Source organism: Nannospalax galili, unplaced genomic scaffold, assembly GCF_000622305.1.
Source record: "Nannospalax galili isolate Female #2095 unplaced genomic scaffold, S.galili_v1.0 scaffold809, whole genome shotgun sequence".
Lineage (NCBI taxonomy): Eukaryota > Metazoa > Chordata > Mammalia > Rodentia > Spalacidae > Nannospalax > Nannospalax galili.
The window spans coordinates 2,029,048-2,051,620 of NW_008360015.1; the positions used below are offsets into that span (position 1 = coordinate 2,029,048).

At 47.7% G+C, this 22,573-nt stretch overlaps 1 protein-coding gene across 8 annotated transcripts in view; it reads left to right on the plus strand.

Moving 5' to 3' along the window:
• Window positions 1–22,573, plus strand: part of Trrap (transformation/transcription domain associated protein) — a 123,430-nt gene that overhangs the window by 93,641 nt on the left and 7,216 nt on the right. For 4 of the 8 annotated variants that reach the window (XM_029559093.1, XM_008824029.2, XM_029559095.1 and 1 more), the window contains 14 exons: window positions 385–497; window positions 1,753–1,888; window positions 2,842–3,033; window positions 5,519–5,747; window positions 6,702–6,967; window positions 7,409–7,509; window positions 8,823–9,024; window positions 10,503–10,667; window positions 12,188–12,278; window positions 13,607–13,806; window positions 14,497–14,758; window positions 18,881–19,106; window positions 20,312–20,529; window positions 22,169–22,353. In XM_029559093.1, coding sequence (XP_029414953.1) covers window positions 385–497; window positions 1,753–1,888; window positions 2,842–3,033; window positions 5,519–5,747; window positions 6,702–6,967; window positions 7,409–7,509; window positions 8,823–9,024; window positions 10,503–10,667; window positions 12,188–12,278; window positions 13,607–13,806; window positions 14,497–14,758; window positions 18,881–19,106; window positions 20,312–20,529; window positions 22,169–22,353 — 2,586 coding nt within the window. The remainder of the gene's footprint in view (window positions 1–384; window positions 498–1,752; window positions 1,889–2,841; window positions 3,034–5,518; window positions 5,748–6,701; window positions 6,968–7,408; window positions 7,510–8,822; window positions 9,025–10,502; window positions 10,668–12,187; window positions 12,279–13,606; window positions 13,807–14,496; window positions 14,759–18,880; window positions 19,107–20,311; window positions 20,530–22,168; window positions 22,354–22,573) is intronic. The other 4 variants (XM_029559096.1, XM_008824030.2, XM_017795834.2 and 1 more) reach the window with 2 other exon arrangements.

Consider the following 22,573-nt stretch of genomic DNA (forward strand, 5'->3'; position numbering starts at 1 on the left):
TTTATCTGTCGTTGTTGGCCCCATTGGAAATAGTGGGAAGATCACATCCACCTCTTGGATGTCAGTCCCCAGGTTTGTCCTGCCTGTGTGACGCAGGCAGCCATTACATGGTGTGATGCTCTGTCGAATGCTGGGGCACAGAACTGAGTACAGTGCCATGACCTTATTCTCGATGGTGAAAAGACAGAAAAGTTAATCCCAAGTCTAGCTAGTCTTCCTTCCTGCCATGTGTTCAGGGACCGTGCCCTCCCCTTCCCCTCTGTGCGTTGTCTCTCAACTGGTGAGTTCTGAGCATCCAGTGGCCTGGGACAAAAGCTGGAGGTGCTCCTTGGTTCCAACCATCTCGCCCTGAAAGCTGAGCTTGATGCATTGTTACCTTTTTAGGCCCAGGAATCCTACGAAAAGGCAATGGACAAAGCCAAAAAGGAGCATGAGCGCAGTAATGCCTCCCCCGCCATCTTCCCCGAGTACCAGCTGTGGGAGGACCATTGGATCCGGTAAGCCAAGCCAGAGTTCGATGGACTTGGGATCAGTTTAGAGTTTTAATATTTTGTTTTTAAAGTATGTGAATTTATTTTGAAGAGGATGTTGGATCCCCTGGAATCGAAGTTAAAGTTGTTAGCCGTCCAATGTGGGTGCTGGGAACCAAACCCCAGTTCTCTGTTAGAGAATGTGGGTACATGCATGTTAGAGACCTATGCGAAGATCAGGACTATTGGTTCTTTTCCTTCCGCTGTGTGAGTCCAGAGGATTGAATTAGGTCATCAGGCTTAGTGGTAACTGCCTTTATCCAGTGAGTCATCTTGCTTGCCCATCAAATATCAGTTTTAAAAATCAGTCACTACACAATACAACCCAAAGATGGACTAATTTGAGCTGGATGTGGCGGTGCACACTTTTAATCCCAAGCAGAAGTAGAAGAATCTCTGTGAGATTGAGGCCAGCTTGGTCTATGTAGCAAGTCTCAGGCCAGCTGGGGCTACTAGGAGACTCTGTCTAAAAACAACAACAAAAAGATACACTGATCTGATATTTACACGATGAGGAGTGATGGCAAGAAAACATTGGATGCCTTTTCTGTTATTAAACCATTTTATTCCTGTTAGAGCAGAAGACTGTATGGACAGTAAAATACTGCTGCTCATAGCAGTCCTTTGTGAGGCCTCAGTCATGGCTGTGGTGGTGTGGGCAGCGTGAGGATGAATGTGCTGAGAGCTAGGATCCAAGACCACAGTGGAGTTGGGTGCAACACGGGCACACACCATCAGAAAAGCACCTTGGGTTCATTGTACATTTGATTTAAAACTAATATTTGCTTATTGCCCACTGAGAAGTCTTTTACTGTTGCTAAAGTGCTGGTGTCCTTCAAATTCAGTCATGTGATCCATATGGACCTATGGTTTAATCAAGGAAGTTTCTGTGAATTCCTCCTAATAAGTGAATTTCAAAGGTGCCAGTTGCTAGTTTATGACCAGAAAAATCTTAGAAATATTGTCTTTCTAAATTAAATACTCTGGTGGAAAAACACTATGTGATTTGTGCCTCCCCCCCGGCTCTGGGGCCTGGCTCTGTTGGCTGCGTGGTGGGTGGTTCTGGTGTCCAGGCAGGCTGCTCTGTAGTGGAACCCATGTGGCATCCAGCAGCAGTCTGCATTCCATGTCCTTTTCTATGGTGGCAGTGTGCCTCTCAGAATCCTTCCCAAGTCTTATCAGTGTGCTCACATTGAGCTGCTCTTGACCCCCCACCTCCTAGGTGCTCCAAGGAGCTAAACCAGTGGGAAGCCTTGACTGAGTTTGGCCAGTCCAAAGGGCACATAAACCCTTACCTCGTCCTGGAGTGTGCGTGGCGAGTGTCTAACTGGACTGCTATGAAGGAGGCGCTGGTACAGGTAAGACTCCCTAGCCTGTGATGTTAGCAAGGCCTGGGTTGCCTGGCCTTCTCTTCTCTCTGTGTTTCTGGACATTTCATTTGACAACACTGGGTGTTTGAATAACTGCAGGATCGCTCTTAAGAAAGAAACATTCCTTGTTATTTCTAAAACCTTGCCTGCATTTGAGTGGAATGAGTTAGTCCATCATTCAGTTATTTATTTCTTTTATTTATGTGTTTGTGTGTGTCTGTTAGTGTATGCCCCATAAATGCAGCCACCCATAGAGGCCAGAAGAGGGTGTTGGATCCCCTGAAATTGAAGTTAAAGTTGTTAGCCATCCAGTGTGGTTGCTGGGAACCAAACCCCAGTTCTCTGTTAGAGTAGCAGGTGCTCTTCACCCCCAAGCCACCTCTCCTGCCCCATCTTTCAGTCAAAATAGAAAATGAGTGTTAGGGATAGAGACCTTAACCTCAGAAAAAAGTAACAATGTGAAGACATTTGGAAGAATGAGTTCAATTGGGTGGATTTTGTTGGAAGAAATGTCAGAACTAACACAAAAGAGTAGAAGCCAGAGCAGCCCAGATCCGTGTGTTTGCTGTTGTCTGAAAGTTTATCAGATGGAGCTTGCACACTCTGCTAGGCATGGGACGTCATAGGTTTGTACTGCAAGTGAGGGCAGTCATTAACTTCATTGAGTTTGGCGAGTTTTCTTTGAAAATGACTTCATCCCGAGGAATCTGCTTTTGGAAGGATGCATACACGCGTGCAATCGTGGGGAGCTTTTGTGGTGCTCTCCTGAGGCCAGAGAGATTGACTGCTTGCAGGAATTCAGGACAGGAGAGAAGCCTAAGCGCCTGATGCCTGTTTACTGCTTTGTGTGATTGGACGCAGGGAAGAGAAGGAAGTTTTCCTTTCTGACCTTGGTGATGAGAGAAGGGTATTCATCAGCCCCTCTGCCATCTCCCTTACAGGTGGAAGTCAGCTGTCCAAAGGAGATGGCCTGGAAGGTCAACATGTACCGTGGCTACTTGGCCATCTGCCACCCCGAGGAGCAGCAGCTCAGCTTCATTGAGCGCCTGGTGGAGATGGCCAGTAGCCTAGCCATCCGAGAGTGGCGGCGGCTGCCCCATGTCGTGTCGCACGTGCACACGCCCCTTCTGCAGGTGGGTACAACCAGCTCTCCTGAGCTCAGCCTGGGGGCCCAAGAAACTCTTTTCCATCTTGCCCTTTCCCACATGACTGTCCTCAGTGAAAGGATGTCCAGACCAAAAACCTTAGGGGAAAAACACTGTTGCCCTCTCAGCTTGGTTCTAGTGTCTGAGACATTGTTCCAGTGAGTTTGATTTTTACCATAGGGCTTCTTTGGTGCCTACCAGTGTTGATACCACTGTTCAGTCCAGACTGGGCCCAGCCTTGGAAATCTGATACAGCCCATGCCCTGATGTCTTTCTTTGCACAGTCCCCACTGTTTCTGACAATTAGTTCTAAGCACCATTCAGGGAATACTCTGGACTCAGCCCTACCCTCCCCATTCCTCCCCATAGATCACCTCTTCCCTGGCCCAGCCTCTGTACACTGTGAGTCTTTGGGCTGTACCCGCCTTTGTCTCCATTCTGTCTCTGGTGCCTGGCATGGAGCAGCTGCCACCCTGACTATACCAGTGACCCTGTAGGCTGATGTAACAGCAGCCGTTCCATAAGATCATGCTGTTGTTTTTCTTCAAAGAGAAGAACTCAGTGTGTTGAATTTTATCATGATGTGTATATTATTCTGTTTGCTGCTGCTGGTAACAATGGTGCAGAGAGGATAGGTTTCTGGAGGTTAAGGTCAGAGGACCACATCTTCTGATAGGCTTCTTGCTGAGGCATCAGAGTTAAGAGATGGAATGTAGGAAAAAGAGACAGAAATTGGGGGTGGGGTGAGAGAGAGCTACCAGTATTTAATCCTGGGTGGTCTCCCTGCTGATCACCCCATCTGATCCCAGGAACCCTTGCACACACTATCATTGGTGTAAGCTCCCCCTCTGTGAATCCCTCACAGAGGATGACATGGCAGCGAGTCCCTGGACCTCGGGTGCTGCTCAGGTCCTGGCACCGTAGCTGCTTCTCAGCCCGTTTATACTTTCCTGTCTTCTTCCAGTAAGCCACAACTGCTTTTGGCAATGGGCTTGTTTTGTTTTGATGGTTTTTGTCTATTTTCTATATTGCTTTTTCTGAAAGAATGCCCTGAAGTGACAGTTATTTTGCAAATGTGATATTTCTAAACCAAGGTAATTGAATTTTTTTCAAGCTTTTAATCAGGAGCAGATCTCTTGTACAGTGTTGAAGCAGATTGTTTGTTAGACTGTAGCATTTGTAGGGTTTTGTCACTTCCTTTTGTCTTTAAAAAATTTTTTCTCAATTTAAAAATTTTAGTGTATGAGGGTTTTGCCTGCATTTGTAGATTTGTCTGCACAAATTCAGCGGCATTTGAAGACAACATTGCTGCCTCCAAGCAATGTTGGTCTTGAAATCTTTTCAACTTTATTATTTTTAAAAAGATTTTTTTGAAAAATTTAAAATACTTTATCAATTTTTTATGTATGAGTGTGTTGCCTATATGTAAGTGCACTCATGTTGTGCAGTGCCCACAGAGGTCAGAAGAGGGCATCAGATTCCTTGGAACTGGAGTTAAGGACGGTTGTTAGCTGCCATGTGGGTGCTGGGAACCAAACCCCGGTCCCTCTGCAAGAGGAGCCAGTGCTCTTAACCACTGAGCCATCTCTCCAGCCCCAGATTTAAAAAATTTTGTTATGTGTGTATGTTATGTGTGTATGTGGAGGGTTGTGTGTATGTCAGAGGACAACTTTGGAGGACATGCTCTCTCCTTTTACCATGTGAATTCCAGGGTCTGAACTCAGGTCCTCAGACTTGCAGGCAGACACCATTGCTCACTGAGCCATCTCGCAGTCCCCATAAGCAATCTTAGAATAAACACAGGCTAGAAGACTTATGTTGGTTTTGGCAGTTTTGTCTTTTTAGTTTTTTATTACAGTTATTTATTTATGGGTGGGGCACTCACTTGTCAAAGCCTGGGTATGGAGGCAGGAGATACGGCTCAGGGGTTAGGAGCACTAGCTGTTCTTGCAGAGGACATGGGTTTGGTTCCCAATACAAACATGGTGGCTAATAATGGTCTGTAACTCCATTTCCCTGGGATCTAGTGCCTTCTTCTGACTTCTGTGGACATTGAATGACATGGGTGTACTTATATACATGTAGGAAATAACTCATACACAAAAAATAAAAATAACAAAATAGTTTTTTAAAAACCTGGATGTGTCTGGGCGTGGTAGTGCATGCCTTTAAGGAGGCAGAGGCAGGCGGATCCCTGTGAGTTCAAGGCCAGCCTGGTCTACATAGTGAGTTCCAGGCCTGCTGGGGCTACAGGGAGACCCTGTCTCAAAAAGACCAAAAAAAAAAAAAAAACCCAAAAACAAAAAAAACCCTGGGTGTGGATTCAGAGAACCACTTGGGGGAGTTGATTCTCTGTTTCCACTCTCTGGATCCCAAGGATCGAACCCCAGTCATCATACTTGGCAGCAAGCTCCTTTACCTGCTGAGCCAACTTGCTGGCCCTCACTATGACTCTCGTCTCTGGCCCCCTCAGGCTGCCCAGCAGATCATCGAGCTTCAAGAAGCTGCACAGATAAATGCGGGCTTACAGCCGACCAACCTGGGCAGGAACAACAGCTTGCACGACATGAAGACAGTGGTGAAGACCTGGAGGAACCGGCTGCCCATCGTGTCGGACGACTTGTCGCACTGGAGCAGCATCTTCATGTGGCGGCAGCACCATTACCAGGGTAAACCGACCTGGTCCGGCATGCATTCATCATGTAATTTCCAGACGCCCCGCTGTGCTGGTTTCATGTCTTTGTTTTTTTTTCTTTTCCCGGATTTTGTCTTTGGGGTGGGCCTGACAGGAAGCAGTGGGAATGGTGAGGGAGAGGTGAGCTGGGGAGACAAGGGGACGGTTTTGTCTTTTGGTGGTCCCTCCACCCCCTGCTGCTCGTTGACTGAGAATTGCTGTTAGACCCCAGGGCTTTACCAGGGGCCTTGAGCACAAATGGTGGTACTCCTGTCTCAAAGCCCCTGCCCAGGAACACCTGTTCCCAGATGGCTTTGAGGTCTTTGCTGTTTCCCTGCCCTCCAGCTCATCCACTAAACTGGCCAGGCATCTTTGTGATTTTGTGATGCTCTTTTTTCAGACAGGGTCTCACTGTGTAGCCCTGACTGACCTGGAACTCAGATCGGCTGGCCTATACCTTCCGAATGCTGGAATTAAAGGTGTGCCCACTATGCCCAGCCAATTTTGTGATCCTCTCAAGGAAGAGGGTCACACTCAACTCTGTTGTTTTTCTGTCTTTGTTTTAATTTTTTAATGCAGAAATTTTAAGCATGCCATGTACCCTTATCTGACCTCAAATTCACTATGTTGCTAATGATAACCTTGAACTTCTGCTCTTCCTGCCCCAGCCTCCCAAGTACTGGGATTACAGGCCTGTGCCACCTCACCCAATTTTTTGTGGTGCTTGGGATCAAACTCCAGGGCTTAATGCATGCTAGGCTAGCTCTCTACCAACTAAGCCCTAGCCCCAGTTCTAGTCTTGTGTCCTTTATAACTTAGTTATGGCATAAAATACCAGGGAAAGTATCGAGGGCGTATCACAGAGCTTCCTGTTTTCATAAGCCATGTTATGTGTGTTCTTCATTTTTTATTTACGCCTGATTGTGGAACACTTTGGGAAGCGTGTGACATGGCCTTGACAGTTCATTCCTTTGCTCTCTAGCTATTGTAACTGCATACGAAAATAGCTCACAGCATGATCCAAGTTCCAATAACGCTATGCTTGGGGTTCATGCCTCAGCTTCGGCCATCATCCAGTACGGAAAAATCGCCCGGAAACAAGGCCTAGTCAATGTAGCGCTGGACATACTGAGCCGTATTCACACCATCCCCACTGTGCCCATCGTGGATTGCTTCCAGAAGATTCGACAGCAAGTTAAATGCTACCTCCAGCTGGCAGGAGTAATGGGCAAGAACGAGTGCATGCAGGTAGGGCCCAATGGGACACCCTGCCCTCCCCCAGAATCAGTGCCCATGTCAGGGCTCCTGGGTCAGGCAGTGAGGAAGGAAGATTAGAATGTTCCAAATGTAACCTTCCAAAGCAAGAATGGAGGGCACACTCTAGTGTTTGAGTTGCACCTGTGGTTTCTGTTCCACCATATACTTAGCTAGGGAAAAAGCTACACAACTAGGCGGGTGCGAGGTAGGTCCAGACCTTGGTCATGTTTAGACCATGTGAAAATCAGTGCATCTGTGAGACAGTTGGAGAGAATGACCGCCTCTGTCCGGGGCCCAGCCTGGGTTCTAAGCTGCTTGGTTGAAGTACTGCTCACCAGCTGGCAGTTTGAACAGCACTGGCTAGTGACTTAAAGATTCTTTGCCTCAGTAAATACTTGAGGAACCTTTTTTTTGCTCCTCATTTCTGAACAGGGCCTTGAAGTCATTGAGTCTACAAACTTAAAGTACTTCACAAAAGAGATGACTGCTGAATTTTATGCCCTGAAGGGAATGTTCCTGGCTCAGATCAACAAGTATGTATGCTATGTTGTAAGGGTGGCAGGTTCCCTAGTGATTTCCTAGAACTGGGAGCCCATAGGTTCCTCAGGCCAGAAAGTAGTATGTTTTCATGATGGTTGTTCTGTGAGGCATTTTAGTTATGGTACCTTTATCAGTTACTTTTCTGTAGCTGTGATAAACACCATGAACAAAAGCAACTTAGACAAGGAAGAGTTTACTTTGGCCTATGGTTCCAGAGATGTGAGTCCGTTATGGCAGCAGACGTATAGACATTCAGGAACAGGAGGCTGAGAGCTCACATTACCATCAGGAAACAAAGCAGACTGGAAGTGTGATGAGGCTGTAAGCTCTCAAAGCCCACCCCCCAGTGACGTACTTCCTCCAGCAAGGCTGCATCTCCTAAAGTCTGCCCCCCGGCACCACCAACTGGGGACCAAGTGTTCAGATACTTAAGCCTGTGGGGGACATTTCTCATTCAGACCCCTGCAGTACTCTTGTGCATAGAGAGCAGCACACAGCAGAATGATGCTAGCAGTCTGAAGCCTATAGAGCTTCCTACAGAGCAAGGCTGCTATGACGTGGACTCCTTACCTATCCCCTCAGCCTGCTGTTTGCAGTAGAGTTGGCTGTGCTGTTTTGTGTGGGGTGCGGGGGGTGGGCGGGTTGTCTGTTGTTTGTTTTCTCTAGTCTTGCTGTGTTGCCCAGTCTGGTCTCAGACTCCTAGCCTCAGTTACACTGTTTCAGCCTCCTCGATAGCTGAGAACACCACCCCACCTGACTCGTAAGAGTGGTTTTTGTTTTAGAACAGGGGTCAGAGGTCAGTAATCTATGGAAGTGACGTGACGTTGCATTGACCCACCTGTGGCTTGCTGGACAAACCCTACTTTGGTCATGGCACATGATCCTTTGCCATGCTATTGGAACTGGCTGCTAGCTTTTGTTGGGTGGATATTTGCATTTATATTCATAAAGGAGACAGACCTTTAGTTTTCCTTGCTAATGTGGTGGGAAAATGATTTTGCTGTTGCAGAACAGTTTTGACAGTTGACAGTTCCACAAAAAAGTTACCACTAAATTGCCACATGTTCCTTGTTAAATATTAAATACTACCAAATATCCAGTTTGTTGTTTTTGAGATACCATTGGACAGTGTATCTGGGACTGGCCTGGAGCTCACTGTGTAGCCTAGGCTAGGCTCTAGGCTCGAACTAAAATTCCTCCTGCCTCAGCTGGGATGGCATGTGTGTGCCATGATGCCCAGGTTGAAATGTTCTCTTCAAAGCCGTGAGTTTCACTTCGTGGTCCTGTGTCTTGTGTCTCCTCACAGGTCCGAGGAGGCCAACAAAGCGTTTTCTGCGGCCGTGCAGATGCATGATGTGCTGGTGAAAGCCTGGGCCATGTGGGGTGACTACCTGGAGAACATCTTCGTGAAGGAGCGGCAGCTGCACCTGGGCGTGTCTGCCATCACCTGCTACCTACATGCGTGCCGCCATCAGAACGAGAGCAAGTCCAGGAAGTACTTGGCCAAGGTGAGAGAAGGAGTTAGCTTTGACACCAACAGGCTCTCAGGCTTAAGTGGAAATCGCTGACATTCATTAGTTCAGTGTCTGAGGCTGCTTCTAGAACTTCACCCAATTTCCATCCCTCTTCAGAGTGTCTTTCAGCTGTATTTTATTTAAAGAGTTGTAAAATTTTTTATTTTTGGTTTATGTGTATGGGTGTTTTGCCTGCATGAACTGAAGTACATTACGTGTACTTAATGTATTTATATATGTATGTAATGTACTTGAGTTCATCAAGGCAAAACATCCATACACATAATTTAAGTATGTATTTAACTACTTAGATTCATTCAGTGATCATAGAAGCCAGAAGAGGATGTTGGATCCCTGGAACTGGAATTATAGACTGTTGTGAGCTGCCATGTGGGTGCTGGGAACTGAACCTGGGTCCTCTGCAAGAGCAGCCAGTGCTCTTAACTGCTGAGCCATCTCTCCAGCCCCACAGTTGTATTTTAAAGCTCAGGAAATGGAGACCTGAATATCTGAGGGTCCCAGGTCTTGTGTGTGGCAAAGCCTGGCCTTCACTTCTTGTGCTCTCTGGGGATGGCACCTGGACCAGGCCTCGGAGATGGAAGAGGGAGGCGAAATCTGCACCGACCTCTGTGCTCTGCTTAGATGGTGGTGTCTATTGATGGCTGCTCATCTCTGTGCAATGCCCCCAGCATGGGCTAAATTAATGCTTGCAGCAGATGCAGGAAACACCTGTCCTGTCTATCCTGGAGGGTCTTTAGCATCCTGATTCAGCTTGAGCTTTGAAGTATGCCTTGGCAGACGTAGTCAAGCCAGCTGCAGACTCCATACCAGCCCTGGAGGCTCTACCCATATAGTGGGGAAGGCCTCAAGAATACCCCACATCAGCTGGCATGGTCTGCCTGGTGCAGGCTGATGATAATCAGATTGTGAAAAATCTGTTTGCTCTGGTTGAGGTCACACCTATGCACAAAGCAGGCCTACCATTGTCTCCTAGTCATTGCTGGTCAGCTCTGTCAGTTAGCACTTGTCCTTAAAGCTGGCAGTTTCTCTAAATGGAGAGAACAATCTAGGTTGAAAACCATAGTTGAAAACTATAGTTTTTAGGCGGAGGGAGAGATGGCTCAGCAGTTAAGAGAGCTTAGTGCTCTTGCAGAGGACCTGAGTTCAATTCTCAGCACCCACATTAGGCAGCTCAAACTGCCTATAACTCTAGCTGTAAGGGATCTGATGCCTCTGGCCTCCACAGACACCTGCACTCACAGGCACATACTTACACACAGACAGACATACACACCTGATTAAAAGTTACTTTTTAAAAAAAAAGTTTCTACTCAAGTGTAAGGTTTACATGTTAAGCTTAGCATTAATTCTCCCTTGTGGCCAGTAACAGTCTATTTCAGGTTGGGGGAGAAGCCATTGGATTGAAGCTCTCAGATTTACTGTTCAACTCTAGAACTTTCCCTCTGCCTTAGGTGCTGTGGCTCTTGAGTTTTGACGATGACAAAAACACACTGGCAGACGCTGTGGACAAGTACTGCATTGGCGTGCCGCCCATCCAGTGGCTGGCCTGGATCCCACAGCTGCTCACCTGCCTTGTGGGCTCTGAGGGCAAGCTGCTCCTCAACCTCATCAGCCAGGTGGGTCCATAGGTGTCTCTGTGGGAGGATGGCAACATTTTAGATACCACTGGGTATAAGGTGCAGGGAGGGTAGAATTGAAACATTTGACTAAGCACCACAGTGGTCATGCTCCTGGCTTGCATGTTTCCAAGGTGGGATGCAAGGAAGAAATGAAGGTTGCTGTTCTGCCCTGAGAATTAAGTCAGATGGGTTTCCAGGAGGAGTCCTGCGTCTGTGTTCCTGTCTTGTGCTAAGAGCCCTTCAGAGCTTCCCTTAAGACTCCCAGTAGCTAGGCACATGGTGCATGCCTAGACTAAGACAGGATGATGACCATGAGTTTGAGGTCACCCTGAGCTATATAGCCAGATCCCATCACAAACAACTCCCCCATCGCTATAAAAAAGACTTACATAATTATGCATGGCAGAGTTTGTGTGGTTCATCTGCCACTTCTAGGAGACCAGTGCTTGGGAAACAGGTATGGCCCTAGAGAGTCAGGCATGCCTGGGTCTCATATACAGTCCTTTTGTAATTGTACTTTGAAAATGGATCCAGAACTTCCTAGACTGTGAAGAAAGTGAGAAATGAAGTCTGTTTAGATGGATAGATAGATAGGCTTGGGATATGCAAAACCTATCTTTTGCAATCATAACTCCATGTGTTTTTATAAAACATAGGTGTAGGATGGATAGCTGGCAGCCATGTGCAGCGGACACGCATTTCAAAATGGGCAGTATTCACTTCGTCTGTCCTTATACTGGGGCATCGTCTTGTGATTCCTAGAAACTCTTTGTTTGAGAGGATGTGGCTGTGCTTGAGTCCTGTGCTTTTGCCTAGAGCTTGTCCATTAGGGTACAGCCCTCTGTCCCTCATGCAGCACCTCTGTATATAAGTGAGCCGGGCACCCTGTGGCCTTGGCAATTGGATAGAGCTGTCTTCCTCTGTTTGGAGAGATCTGAGTGACCTGGTAATGTCTCCTTGGTCACAGAGCTCTAGTGTGGTAGAGCTGGTGTCTGGCCTGGAGCTCACAGAGATCCGTCTGCATCTGCCTCCTGAGTGCCGGGATTACAGGCATGCACTACTAGCACACCCAGCCAACACACACCTCCAGCGGTTATGTTGAGCAGAAGGTACTCCTTCATGAGCATCATTTGGAATCACTTTATAATTTGTAATGAATTGTACCCAATATGGATAACTGGTTTTTAAGACTTCTGTTTGGCTACGATCTGGGGACACGTGTCTTTTACCTTCCTCGATGCACTGAATGGATTCAGAGTGTGGTTTCTCTGTGATGGCCTGTCCGCTGGTGGAACTGAGCCGTTAGTGTTGTTTTATAACTGGATGGGTTGTTTCACATGCCGCTCGCTCAGTGGCTTCATGTAGTAGGTCAGTGACTTGGTGTTGGCCTCTTTTAACCCAAACACAAACCAGAAACCGACTCGTGACTTATCCTCATTTATTCTCAGTACAAATTGTCTTCACCCAGAAAATGTACTGGGGAGCAGCACTGTTAACCCCTTGCTGTCTCTGAGCAGGTTGGGCGTGTGTATCCCCAAGCGGTCTACTTCCCCATCCGGACATTGTACCTGACATTGAAGATTGAACAGCGAGAACGCTATAAGAGCGGTAGGTCTCAGCTAGGGCCGGTCTCAGGGCTCAGTCCACGGGGTGTCCCAGGTCAGAACTGCTGCGTATACCCTTTACCCACAGCTCCCCTCCCACTGTAGTCAAGCCTCTGTCCAGTCAGGGTGGGAGGACAAGGCCTAGTCGCCGAGTGGTTCTACCCTGCCAAATCAGTGTTCGTGGGAGATAGCCATCCAGAGCAGAAGAAAATTGAGGAGGGTCTAGCTGGAGAACATGAGAAAGTTCATGTTCCTGCTCAGCAGTGAGGAAATGGCTGTAAGGGTGGGCAGTCAGGCTGTGCGCATGTGCCCTGTGGCAAAGGAATGACTCTGACTGTCAGTAATCTACAGTTCTGCTAACTGTCAAAGTTGACTGAGAACCTGACATTTAATCTACACTGAGTAGCCTGGCTTAATGGTGTCAGGTACCTCCTAAGCACAGTACTTTGTAAAGTATTAAAGGACTGGGCTTGATTCCCTTCCTTTGTGGCCCTCAGTATGTCAGGTGGATGCAGAGAGGGTGCACAGTGCACTGAACTCTGTGGCTTGGTCATTGAAAATTAAGTTGTTTTTTTTTTTCAGTTTCTAAACTAAATATAATGAGCTTAATTAAGCCAGAAGGCTAGACATGAAGAGGTCTGTAGCATATTTCTCTTAAACATAATAACTTCTTAAAAAATTGTCATTTTGCAAGTGGGGATTGACTTTCCTCCGTGAAATATGTGCACTTGTTTATCATCTGCTTTTAGATTCTTTGAACTTCAGTAGCAAGGAATATATTGGAAAATGGTTTTTGAATTCTTGTTTAAAGTTTTTTGAGATAGGGTTTCCCTGTAACCCTACCTGGCTGGAACCTACTATGTAGGCCAGGCTGGCCTCAATCTCATCGAGATCTGCCTGCCTCTGCCTCCTGAGTGTTGAGATTAAAAGTGTGTACCTCCATGCCCAGCTGATTTTCCACATATTTTATTTTTGAAACATTGAGACATGCAGTAGGGGAGCTTGGCACCTTGACAGTTGTCCATGAGTGGCAGGCTGTCCAAGCTGCCTTTGTGCCAGCCCTGAGTGGCACAGTTCTAGCCGGCACACACATTAGCTTTTCCCTGAACCACCTGAAGCCAGGGTCTAGCTGACTGAGCTCCCTGTCCCTTAGTTAGGTGGTCCAGCTGTCCTTAGAGCAGAATGTGTCCACCTGTCCCAGGGGAGGAAAGATCGTGGCAATTCCCACCCCAACACGATCCTGTATCCCTTTGGCCATTGGGTCCTGTAGAGCTCCAGGCTCAGCATCGATGGGTCTTGCGCTGACATTGGCATTGTGTGTGTTGCTCTCAGATTCTGGACAGCAGCAGCCCAGTTCAGTGGGTAACCAGTCCCATTCTGCATCAGATCCAGGGCCCATAAGAGCAACAGCGCCCATGTGGCGCTGCAGCCGAATCATGCACATGCAACGGGAGCTTCACCCCACCCTCCTGTCTTCCCTGGAAGGCATCGTTGATCAGATGGTCTGGTTCCGAGAGAACTGGCATGAGGAGGTAGGTGGGCCAGGCTCTGCAGCTCTGCCTCCCGTTGGAGAGAGCGGATCATTCACCTCTGCCACCAGGTGCTTGCTGTCGACATAGCCATGGACCAGGCTAACTTATTCTCCAACACTTGTATGGTTTCAGATATTAGAAGCAGAAGAATTTGAAAGAAAAGGATGAGGGATGAGGATATAGTGTATACACCATAGTGGTACAAACCTGTAGTCACTGCACTCAGGAGGGAGAGGCAGGAAGATCAGAGTTCAAGGTCATCCTCACTACTTAGCAAGTTCAGGCTCAGCTGGGAGTGAAAAAGAAAAGAGAATGAATTTCAAGGAACCGTTCCTTGCAGTAGTGTCACTGGTTGCTGGTGGCTGCTCTGTTTGTCTATGTCTGTCTATGGCCATGATGTTGGTGGCTTGTGGTCACACTTTCAGCCTTTTCAGCAGTGCAATCACCACCTTAATGCCAACCACTTCAGCTGCTGATGTAGTACCACATTTTTCCCACCCAGCAGCTTACCTTATTGGTCCCCAGGCCAACCCCTTCTTGCTGTGTAAGTTGTGTGTGTACCTACAGACACACACAGGTAACTTGGGTGCCTGGATGTTGAAGGTAGAAATAACCCAGGGAAGTGGATGGAGTATGACACACCATGGGCCACCTGCTTCTCTGACTGATTGGTCTTTACTCTTCCACCAGGTGCTCAGGCAACTCCAACAGGGGCTGGCCAAATGCTATTCTGTTGCCTTTGAGAAGAGCGGAGCTGTGTCTGATGCCAAGATCACCCCCCACACTCTTAATTTTGTCAAGAAGTTGGTGAGCACATTTGGAGTGGGCCTGGAGAACGTGTCCAATGTCTCCACTATGTTCTCCAGTGCAGCCTCTGAGTCTCTGGCACGCCGGGCACAAGCCACAGCCCAGGACCCTGTCTTCCAAAAGCTAAAAGGCCAATTTACCACAGGTGAGTCTTGCTCTGTGCATGCTGGTGAGACGTTTTTAAGATGTAGACCTAAGCCAAGTATGATGGTACACGCCTTTAATCCCAACAGAGACAGGCAGATCTGTGAGATTGAGACCAGGCTGGGCTATGTAGTAAATTCTAGCCAGGACTATAGGGTGAGACCCTGTCCCTAAAACAAAAACTAAAAATGCATCCTGACACAAGGACAGTTGGCAGTCTGGAGTTTTATGTCTCCACTGAAAGGTTAAAGTTGGGACTTCTGCACTAGGGGTTAGAAAATGGAAGGTTTTCAGGCCAAACCCTCTTGCCTTCCTTGGCTTGGTGTTGGGGCAAACTGTAATGTAAGGTGGTAGATTCTAATGCAGGACTAGAAGTGATGGGAAAGTGCAGATTTGTGAGCTGGAGGCAGGATGATGGGGAGACTGGGTTGCATTGCTGATTCTTTGTTCAGATGAAGGCCTTTTCCTGGGCCCAGGAGTTCGAATCCTGCCTCCACCTCTTCCTGCCTGATCTAAGAGAACGTTACCACTCCCAGGTTTGTTTAGGGATCCTTATCCCAAGCAGGTCCCCTTAGCCATCTGAGTAACCTCACAAGATTTGCCTCAGGCTCTCAGAGATAAACAGTTCTACTTTGTTACTGTTTTCATAATGGTGTCTAGAACATTCTTTATTCACTATGCATTCGCCATAGAGGATATGGTTTGCATTTTTAGAATTTTTTTATTTTAATTTTGGATTATGTGTATATGTGTGTGTAGGTCTTGTGTGGGTTTGTGCACATATGTGCAGATGCCCATGGAGGCCAAAAGAGAGGGTGTCAGATCCCCCAGAGCTGGAATTAGAGGTGGTTGTAAGCTACCTGATGTGAGTGCCGGGAACCAACATAGGCTCCTGTGCAAGAGCAGTATGTGCTCTTAACCGCTGAGCCCTCTCTCCAGCCCCTAGAATGTTTTTTAAGCATCTTCTTTTGGAGCACTGGGGAGGGAACCCAAGGACTTGCATAGGCCAGCAGAGCACTCTTATCACTGAGCCACACCCCAGCTCCAGAAAGTGAAGTAACTTCTAAAGCCTTCTCATACCTCAAGGAATACAGTTAAGAATCTGGAGTGGTGGTACATGTCTTGCCTTTAATCCTAGCATTCTTTTTTGAGACAGGGTTTCTGTGTAGCCCCTGCTGGCCTGGAACTCACTATGTAGACCAGGCTGGGCTGGATCTCACAGAGATCCTCCTCCTTCTGCTTCTGGAGTGCTGGGATTAAAAGTGTGTGCCACCACATCCAGCTTTAATCCCAGGAGAAGCAGATGGATCTCTCAGCCTGTTTTACATAGCAAGTTCCAAGCTAGAAGATGCTGTTCCTCCAAAATACATTTAAACAAGCGTCTAATGTAGAGTAGGTATCCTGTTCATTATAAAAGGCTCTTCCAAGTTACAGCCATGGCTTACTGGGAAGCCACCTGCCTTGCAGAGCGTGGCTCTGTCATTGTGCAGGTGGTCTAGGAACTTTGGACTTCCTTTGGTGAAGTGTAAGGTGGGTGTTAAGGGTTGTTTGACCTGCCTTAGGCTGAAGCCTTCACTTAGACATATGCTGATGAATATGCATGCCTGCAACTGCAGCAGGGGAATCCCACATTTACACATAGTGAGACCCTCTACACCCTACCCACCCTATCCTTACAAAAGAAAAGAAAGAACGTGAGGTATGGCAGGTGTGCATTCATACTCACACAGACAGGGAGAGACATCATTGGAAAAGAAAAATGGAGCAGGAGCTCTCCCCTTCTCTTTGGTGGAGGAGCTTTGGTTAACAGATTCTTTCCTCTGTGAAGTCTGCGGTGCCATCACCCTCTCAAAGAGGAAGTGATTCACATCAGAATTTTCTGGAAACTATCACATTTTAAATAAAAGAAGATTGGCATTCGGTGTCTCTATCTGACATGTCAGATTGTTGCATCGAATGTCTGAAACACAGAATCAGACATGGGATAAAGTGCTTGGTCCCCATATAAAGAATTATAAACCTCGAAACTTAAAAGAAATTAAAATCATTAAGCTTCCTCCCCACCTCAGACCATAGCCAGAGTCAGATGAGAGCTGTCCAGTCTGTGGCTCACCTGCACTTGGTGAGGCCGCTCTGGATTGCAGCAGTGCCAGCCTGTGTGTTGGACCCTGCTTCTTGGCCTCCACCAGAAGTTCATAAAGAGCTGGAGAAGGTTCAGAATTCTCTTATAGGAACTTGAACATGAATACTCATTACCACTTGACAAACTGGAAACCATCCCGGTCAACTTTGGAAGCTGTTGAAGAGACTTGACTATAGAACGCCCCTATTGAAGCACACAGCACCTCAGATGAGCCTCAGAAAAAACTGCTGATGGGAAAAGCCAGTCTCAGAAGGATACAGCCCACATGATGCGTGCTTGTTTATCGACCTTGTGAAGTGACTGCTGTTAGGAATGAAAGCTGGTTTGGTCATAGAGGGGGCTGCTTGAGAGGTGATGGCACAGTTGTGCTTGATGGTAGTGCAGGTCATGCAAGGCTGTTCATGGACCTGGAATTCCACCCCCCCACCCACGCACACAAATCTCAGCCCCACTTGTGGTCTGAGCCAGTGCTGTTCTTGGCTTGGGACAGGGTCTTATGTAGCCCAGACAGTCTTAGAACTTGCCACATAGCCAAGGATGGTCTTGAACTTCAGGTCCTCCTGCCTCCATTTCCCAAGTGCTGGGATTACAGGTGTGCATCAGTACACTTGGCTTATGCAGTGCTAGGGATGGAACCCAGGTCTTTGTGCATGCTAGGTGAACAGTCTGTCAACTGAGCCACATTCCTAGCCCGTTGTGAGTAATTCTGAGGAAACCAAGAATGGTATAAAAGGAAAGGAAAACCAAGGCAGGGGTGCAGCTCCATGGTAGAGCATGTGCTTAGCATGCGCAGACCTCTAAGTTAAAAAATGCAGTAAAGGGCTGGGCGTGGTGGCACACACCTTTAATCCCAGCTCTAGGGAGGCAGAGGCAGGTGTATCTCTGTGAGTTGAAGGCCAGCCTGGTCTACATAGAGAGTTCCAGGCTGGGGCTACAGGGAGACCCTGTCTCAAGACCCCCCCAAAAAAAAATTCAGTAAAGAAAATAAATCAGATCTCATTTTTTAAAAAGAGCAAAATGGACTGGAGAGATGGCTCAGCAGTTAAGAGCACTGACTGCTCTTGCAGAGGACCCGGGTTTGATTCCCAGCACCCACATGGTAGCTACGAACCGTCCTTAACTCCAGTTCCAAGGGAATCCAAAGCCCTCTTCTGACCTCCACAGCATTGCACGACACAGGTGCACTCACATACATGCAGGCTGTACACTCAACTTGTGCACGTAAAATAAAAATAATAAAAATATATTAAAAAAAAAACAAATGTGAAACAGATTATGTTTATATGCAGTGAAGCTCCTGTATGCAGGGGCTGTTAGGATGGCTAGGGTTATTAATACCTTCTTGAACACATCCTGGCTCCTCTCCTTTAACTTCCCATTGCATAGTCCACTGGCCCACCGGCTTTGCTCCTTGGGGTAATTTATAGGACTCAGGTGGGACAGTGTTGGATATGGCTTTAAGCCCTGGTGACATGGCACTGCCCCTAGTGCCCCCTGAGGGCCCGTCTTGTGCTAAGGTGGGCCTGCAGGGCCCTCCAAGGTGCCCTTGTGGTTTCCTGAAAGGACCCTGTTGTAACTGGGGTTAGGGCTGTGTCTCTCCCCCTCCTTGACACTGGGGTTGCAGAGGGTGGCTGCTTGTGCTCTTGTTCTTGCTCCCTCTCTCAGGCTGTAACCTACACCTTGTGGGGCTCTGCTCTGCCACATACGGACCACACCTGGTTAGGCACTGTAATGAATTAGAAATAGCCTAGATTATTGAAGGTATTTTATTGAGACAGTCTTATGTAGCCCAGGCTGACCTCACACTTACTGTGTAACTTAGGATGACCTTGAACATCTGACCCTCCCGCCTCTACCCCCTAACAGTGCTGGGGATGCAGCACAAGGCTTCCTGCATGCTAAGGCAAGCATTCTATCAACTGAGCTGTATTATGCCTTTCCCTTGCAAATGTTTTTGATCATGTTTATTTGATTTTGCAGATTTTGACTTCAGTGTCCCCGGATCCATGAAGCTTCATAATCTAATCTCTAAATTGAAAAAATGGATCAAAATCCTTGAGGCTAAAACCAAGCAGCTTCCAAAATTCTTCCTCATAGAAGAAAAGTGTCGGTTTTTGAGCAATTTCTCAGCACAAACAGCTGAAGTGGAAATTCCTGGGGAGTTTCTGATGCCGAAGCCGACACATTACTACATCAAAATTGCTCGGTGAGTACAGGACCTGGCACTCAGTGGCACACAGGCTGTGAGTCGGCCTGGTGTGGGGGAGCACACAATTTATTTGGTGGTGTCTTCTGTGGCCTGAGTTGACTATTGGGTTAAGGTCCTGAGTGAAGACTGGGTTTATTTTCAGAGACCTTTTCTGTAAAACCTGGCAAATTGTTATCCCAGGCATTTGTTTTATTTATTATTTTTGTTTTATGGGTATGAGTATATTGCCTGCATGTATAAAGTACACCTATGTTGTGCAGAGGTCAGAAAGAGGGAGTTAAATTCCCCTGGAACTAGAGTTATGGATGGTTGTTAGCAGCCGTGTAGGTGCTGAGAACTGAACCCAGGTCTTCTGCAAGAGCAGCCAGTAAGTGCTCTTAACCGCTGAGCCTTCTCTCCAACCCCAATTTTTTGTTGTTGTTGTTTAAACAAGGTCTCACTATGTGCCCTGGCTGTCCTTGAACTCACTATCTAGACCAGGGTGGCCTCTAACTCACAGCAATCTGCTTCTGCTGGGATTAAAGATGTGCTCCACCACATCTGGCGTGTTTCTTAACTCTTAAAGTGTAGTATTAAAAGCAAAATTAGAGTTAGGTGAGATCCTATGTCACAAAGGGGGATGGGGGAGCAGATGGCCCAGTAGGTAAAGTGATCTGCTGGCTAGCCTGATGACCCGAGTTGAATTCTTGGAACCCACATGGTGGAGAGAACTGACTCCTGAAAGTTTTCCACTGACCTTCACAAGCACACTGTTGGTATAAGTATGTCAACACAGGTACACACAAAATGAATTGATAAAAATGTAATAAAAATATTTTAAAAACAAAATAAGTAAATAAAGCTAAAGGCTGAATGACAATTGTAAAAGCTTTCCAGAATGTGTTGCATTTCATTTAGATGTGGGAAGCACTTGGAGGAGGCCACCCTCAGCAGCTCCATGCACATTGCTTCTCCATATGCCCAGAACTCAGTTTCCCCCTCCTCCAGCTTGAGTTCTGACTGGCTGCCCTCCTCCCTGTCTTCTGTCAGCCATTGCCGCATTATAATCACATCTCTGTGCCCCATTAGAGTGGGGTGGGACAGATGAACTGGCCAGTTCCCACTGAGCCTCCCAACCTACTTCTCTGGGGCAGTTCTCAACCCTCTGTTTTCCCCTGAGGCAAAGCTTGGGCTCATGCCTCCATCTCTGCCTGGTTTGGTAGGTTTATGCCCCGTGTGGAGATTGTGCAGAAGCACAACACGGCAGCCCGCAGGCTGTACATTCGCGGGCACAATGGCAAGATCTACCCGTACCTGGTCATGAATGATGCCTGCCTCACTGAGTCGAGGCGGGAGGAGCGTGTGCTACAGCTGCTTCGCCTGCTGAACCCCTGCCTGGAGAAAAGAAAGGAGACCACCAAGAGGCACCTGTTCTTCACAGGTAGGAGAGGCCTGGAGAGCTGGGCCTTAGGGACACAGCAGCTCAGGCCAGTTTCAGACAGAGGAGGCCTTGGCCATGGAGCACCTGCAGTAAACCTCCCATGTTAGCCCCTCACTGTGAGATAAGAGCTCTGTGTTCAGTTCTGCCTCCTCAAATCCAGCTCTAGAGTATTTGGGGGGGGGAGCCAGGTATTGCCTGGCTGACTATGCACTGTGGAGACTGGTATACCTGTGTCTGCCTTCCCGAGTGCAGGTTTCACCTGAGAGAGCAGCAGACATCACTGTAGGTAGTACTGCTGAGCACAATCTTTCTACATCTGCTGACTTTAATGTGTCGCCTCTGAGGTTGGGTGCCCTCTGTGATATCTGTTGGTCTAAGATATCTGACCTTTAACTTTTATTACTTCACAGTAAGTAGATTCAGGGGCTAGAGAGGACTCAGTGGTTTAGAGCACTTACTGCTCTTGCAGAGGACATGGGTTCAGTTCCCAACACTCAAGTGGTGGCTAACAACCGTCTGTAACTCCAGTTCTCTTCTGGCCTCCACATATACATACCCAAACACAGATTCACATGCATGCATATAAGCATACAGATAAATCTTTTCAAAAAACCAGTAGATTAAAAAGGAAATCTGATTGTCACGTGTCCTGAAAAACTGTGTGTCCTTCAGCATGTATGGAGCAAGGTCTGTGTGCTGATCATAGCCATAGGTCACTGTTCTTTGCTTCTTCGAATAAATTGATCAGTGTTCACTGAGGAGTCCAGCTTGTGCCCTGAGTCCTGGGAACTCCTCATGGATGTTCCAGGGCAGGAAGCCAGCAGCTGTAGTAGCCAACACTACATCAAATTAAGAGTCCTCATTCATCAGAAAACAGAATCAGTTGTGTGTGTAGCCCACTGGCACTACCTCATTGGGCTCAGCAGCTGGGATGGGTTCACAGCTAGGAAGTCAGTTTTTCAAGCTTCCCTCACGGTGGTGAAGAAACTGACATTCCCACAGGCCCCAGTGGCATTGTAGGAGGCAGCATTGTGATGCAGAGGAGGCAGGCAGGCTGCAGGTGGGGTCCCTCTGGACCACTCCCCCTGGATTTAGGAGTGTGATCATGTTTGATGCCGTCATAGACTGTGCAAGAAGCCACACCTCAGCACCGCAGGGTTCTGGGCATAGCTTTGGGCTCCTGTTAAGAGTTTAGTTGTGCGTGTGCCCTTACTTGAACCACAGGACACAGAAGGAGCCGTGTATCAGTTATCTGATTGTTTAGAGATGGAGCCAGCTGTTTCTCCTACAGGAAGGCAAGTCAGTAAACCATGTTAGTAGCTGTCTTAGAACCAGAGGGCTGGGTCTGTCTCCTGCTAGAAGCCAGGTAAGGAAGGCCTGAGAGCATACTGGGCAGTCCTTAGCTATTAATTTTCAAGGTTACTTTAAAGAATCTGTCTTTGAGCACAGAGTGAGGCTTAACTCCCACAGGTTATGCTTTGAGCCATCTGAGTAAATGGGATGTGTGACCCCAAGTCCTTGTGGTTTCATCTCGTCCTTCGTCTCTTTGCTTGCATGGCAGGTCACCCATGCTCTGGGATGGGAAGGGTTGCTGAGTGCTAATTCGCTCATTCTCCTCTTTCCCCCTTTCCTTCCTCAGTTCCAAGGGTTGTGGCCGTGTCCCCGCAGATGCGCCTTGTAGAAGACAACCCCTCTTCACTTTCCCTCGTGGAGATCTATAAGCAACGCTGTGCCAAGAAGGGCATTGAGCATGACAACCCCATTTCCCGATACTACGACAGGCTGGCCACAGTACAGGCACGGGGGACCCAGGCCAGTCACCAGGTACCAGGCGGGGCCAGGCAGGAGGCAGGCTGCTGTCATGGACCTCTCTCCACTCCACTTTGTTACCATGGTGCCAGGGTGACAAGGGTATCTGGGAAATGAGTGAGGTGTTCCATGAGGGATACCCCCCTCACCTCCCATGATACGTGAGAAATTGGGTGACTGGTGACCATCTGCAGAGGGTTTGTGGTGAGGTTTTCAACCTGGGAGAATCTGTTGT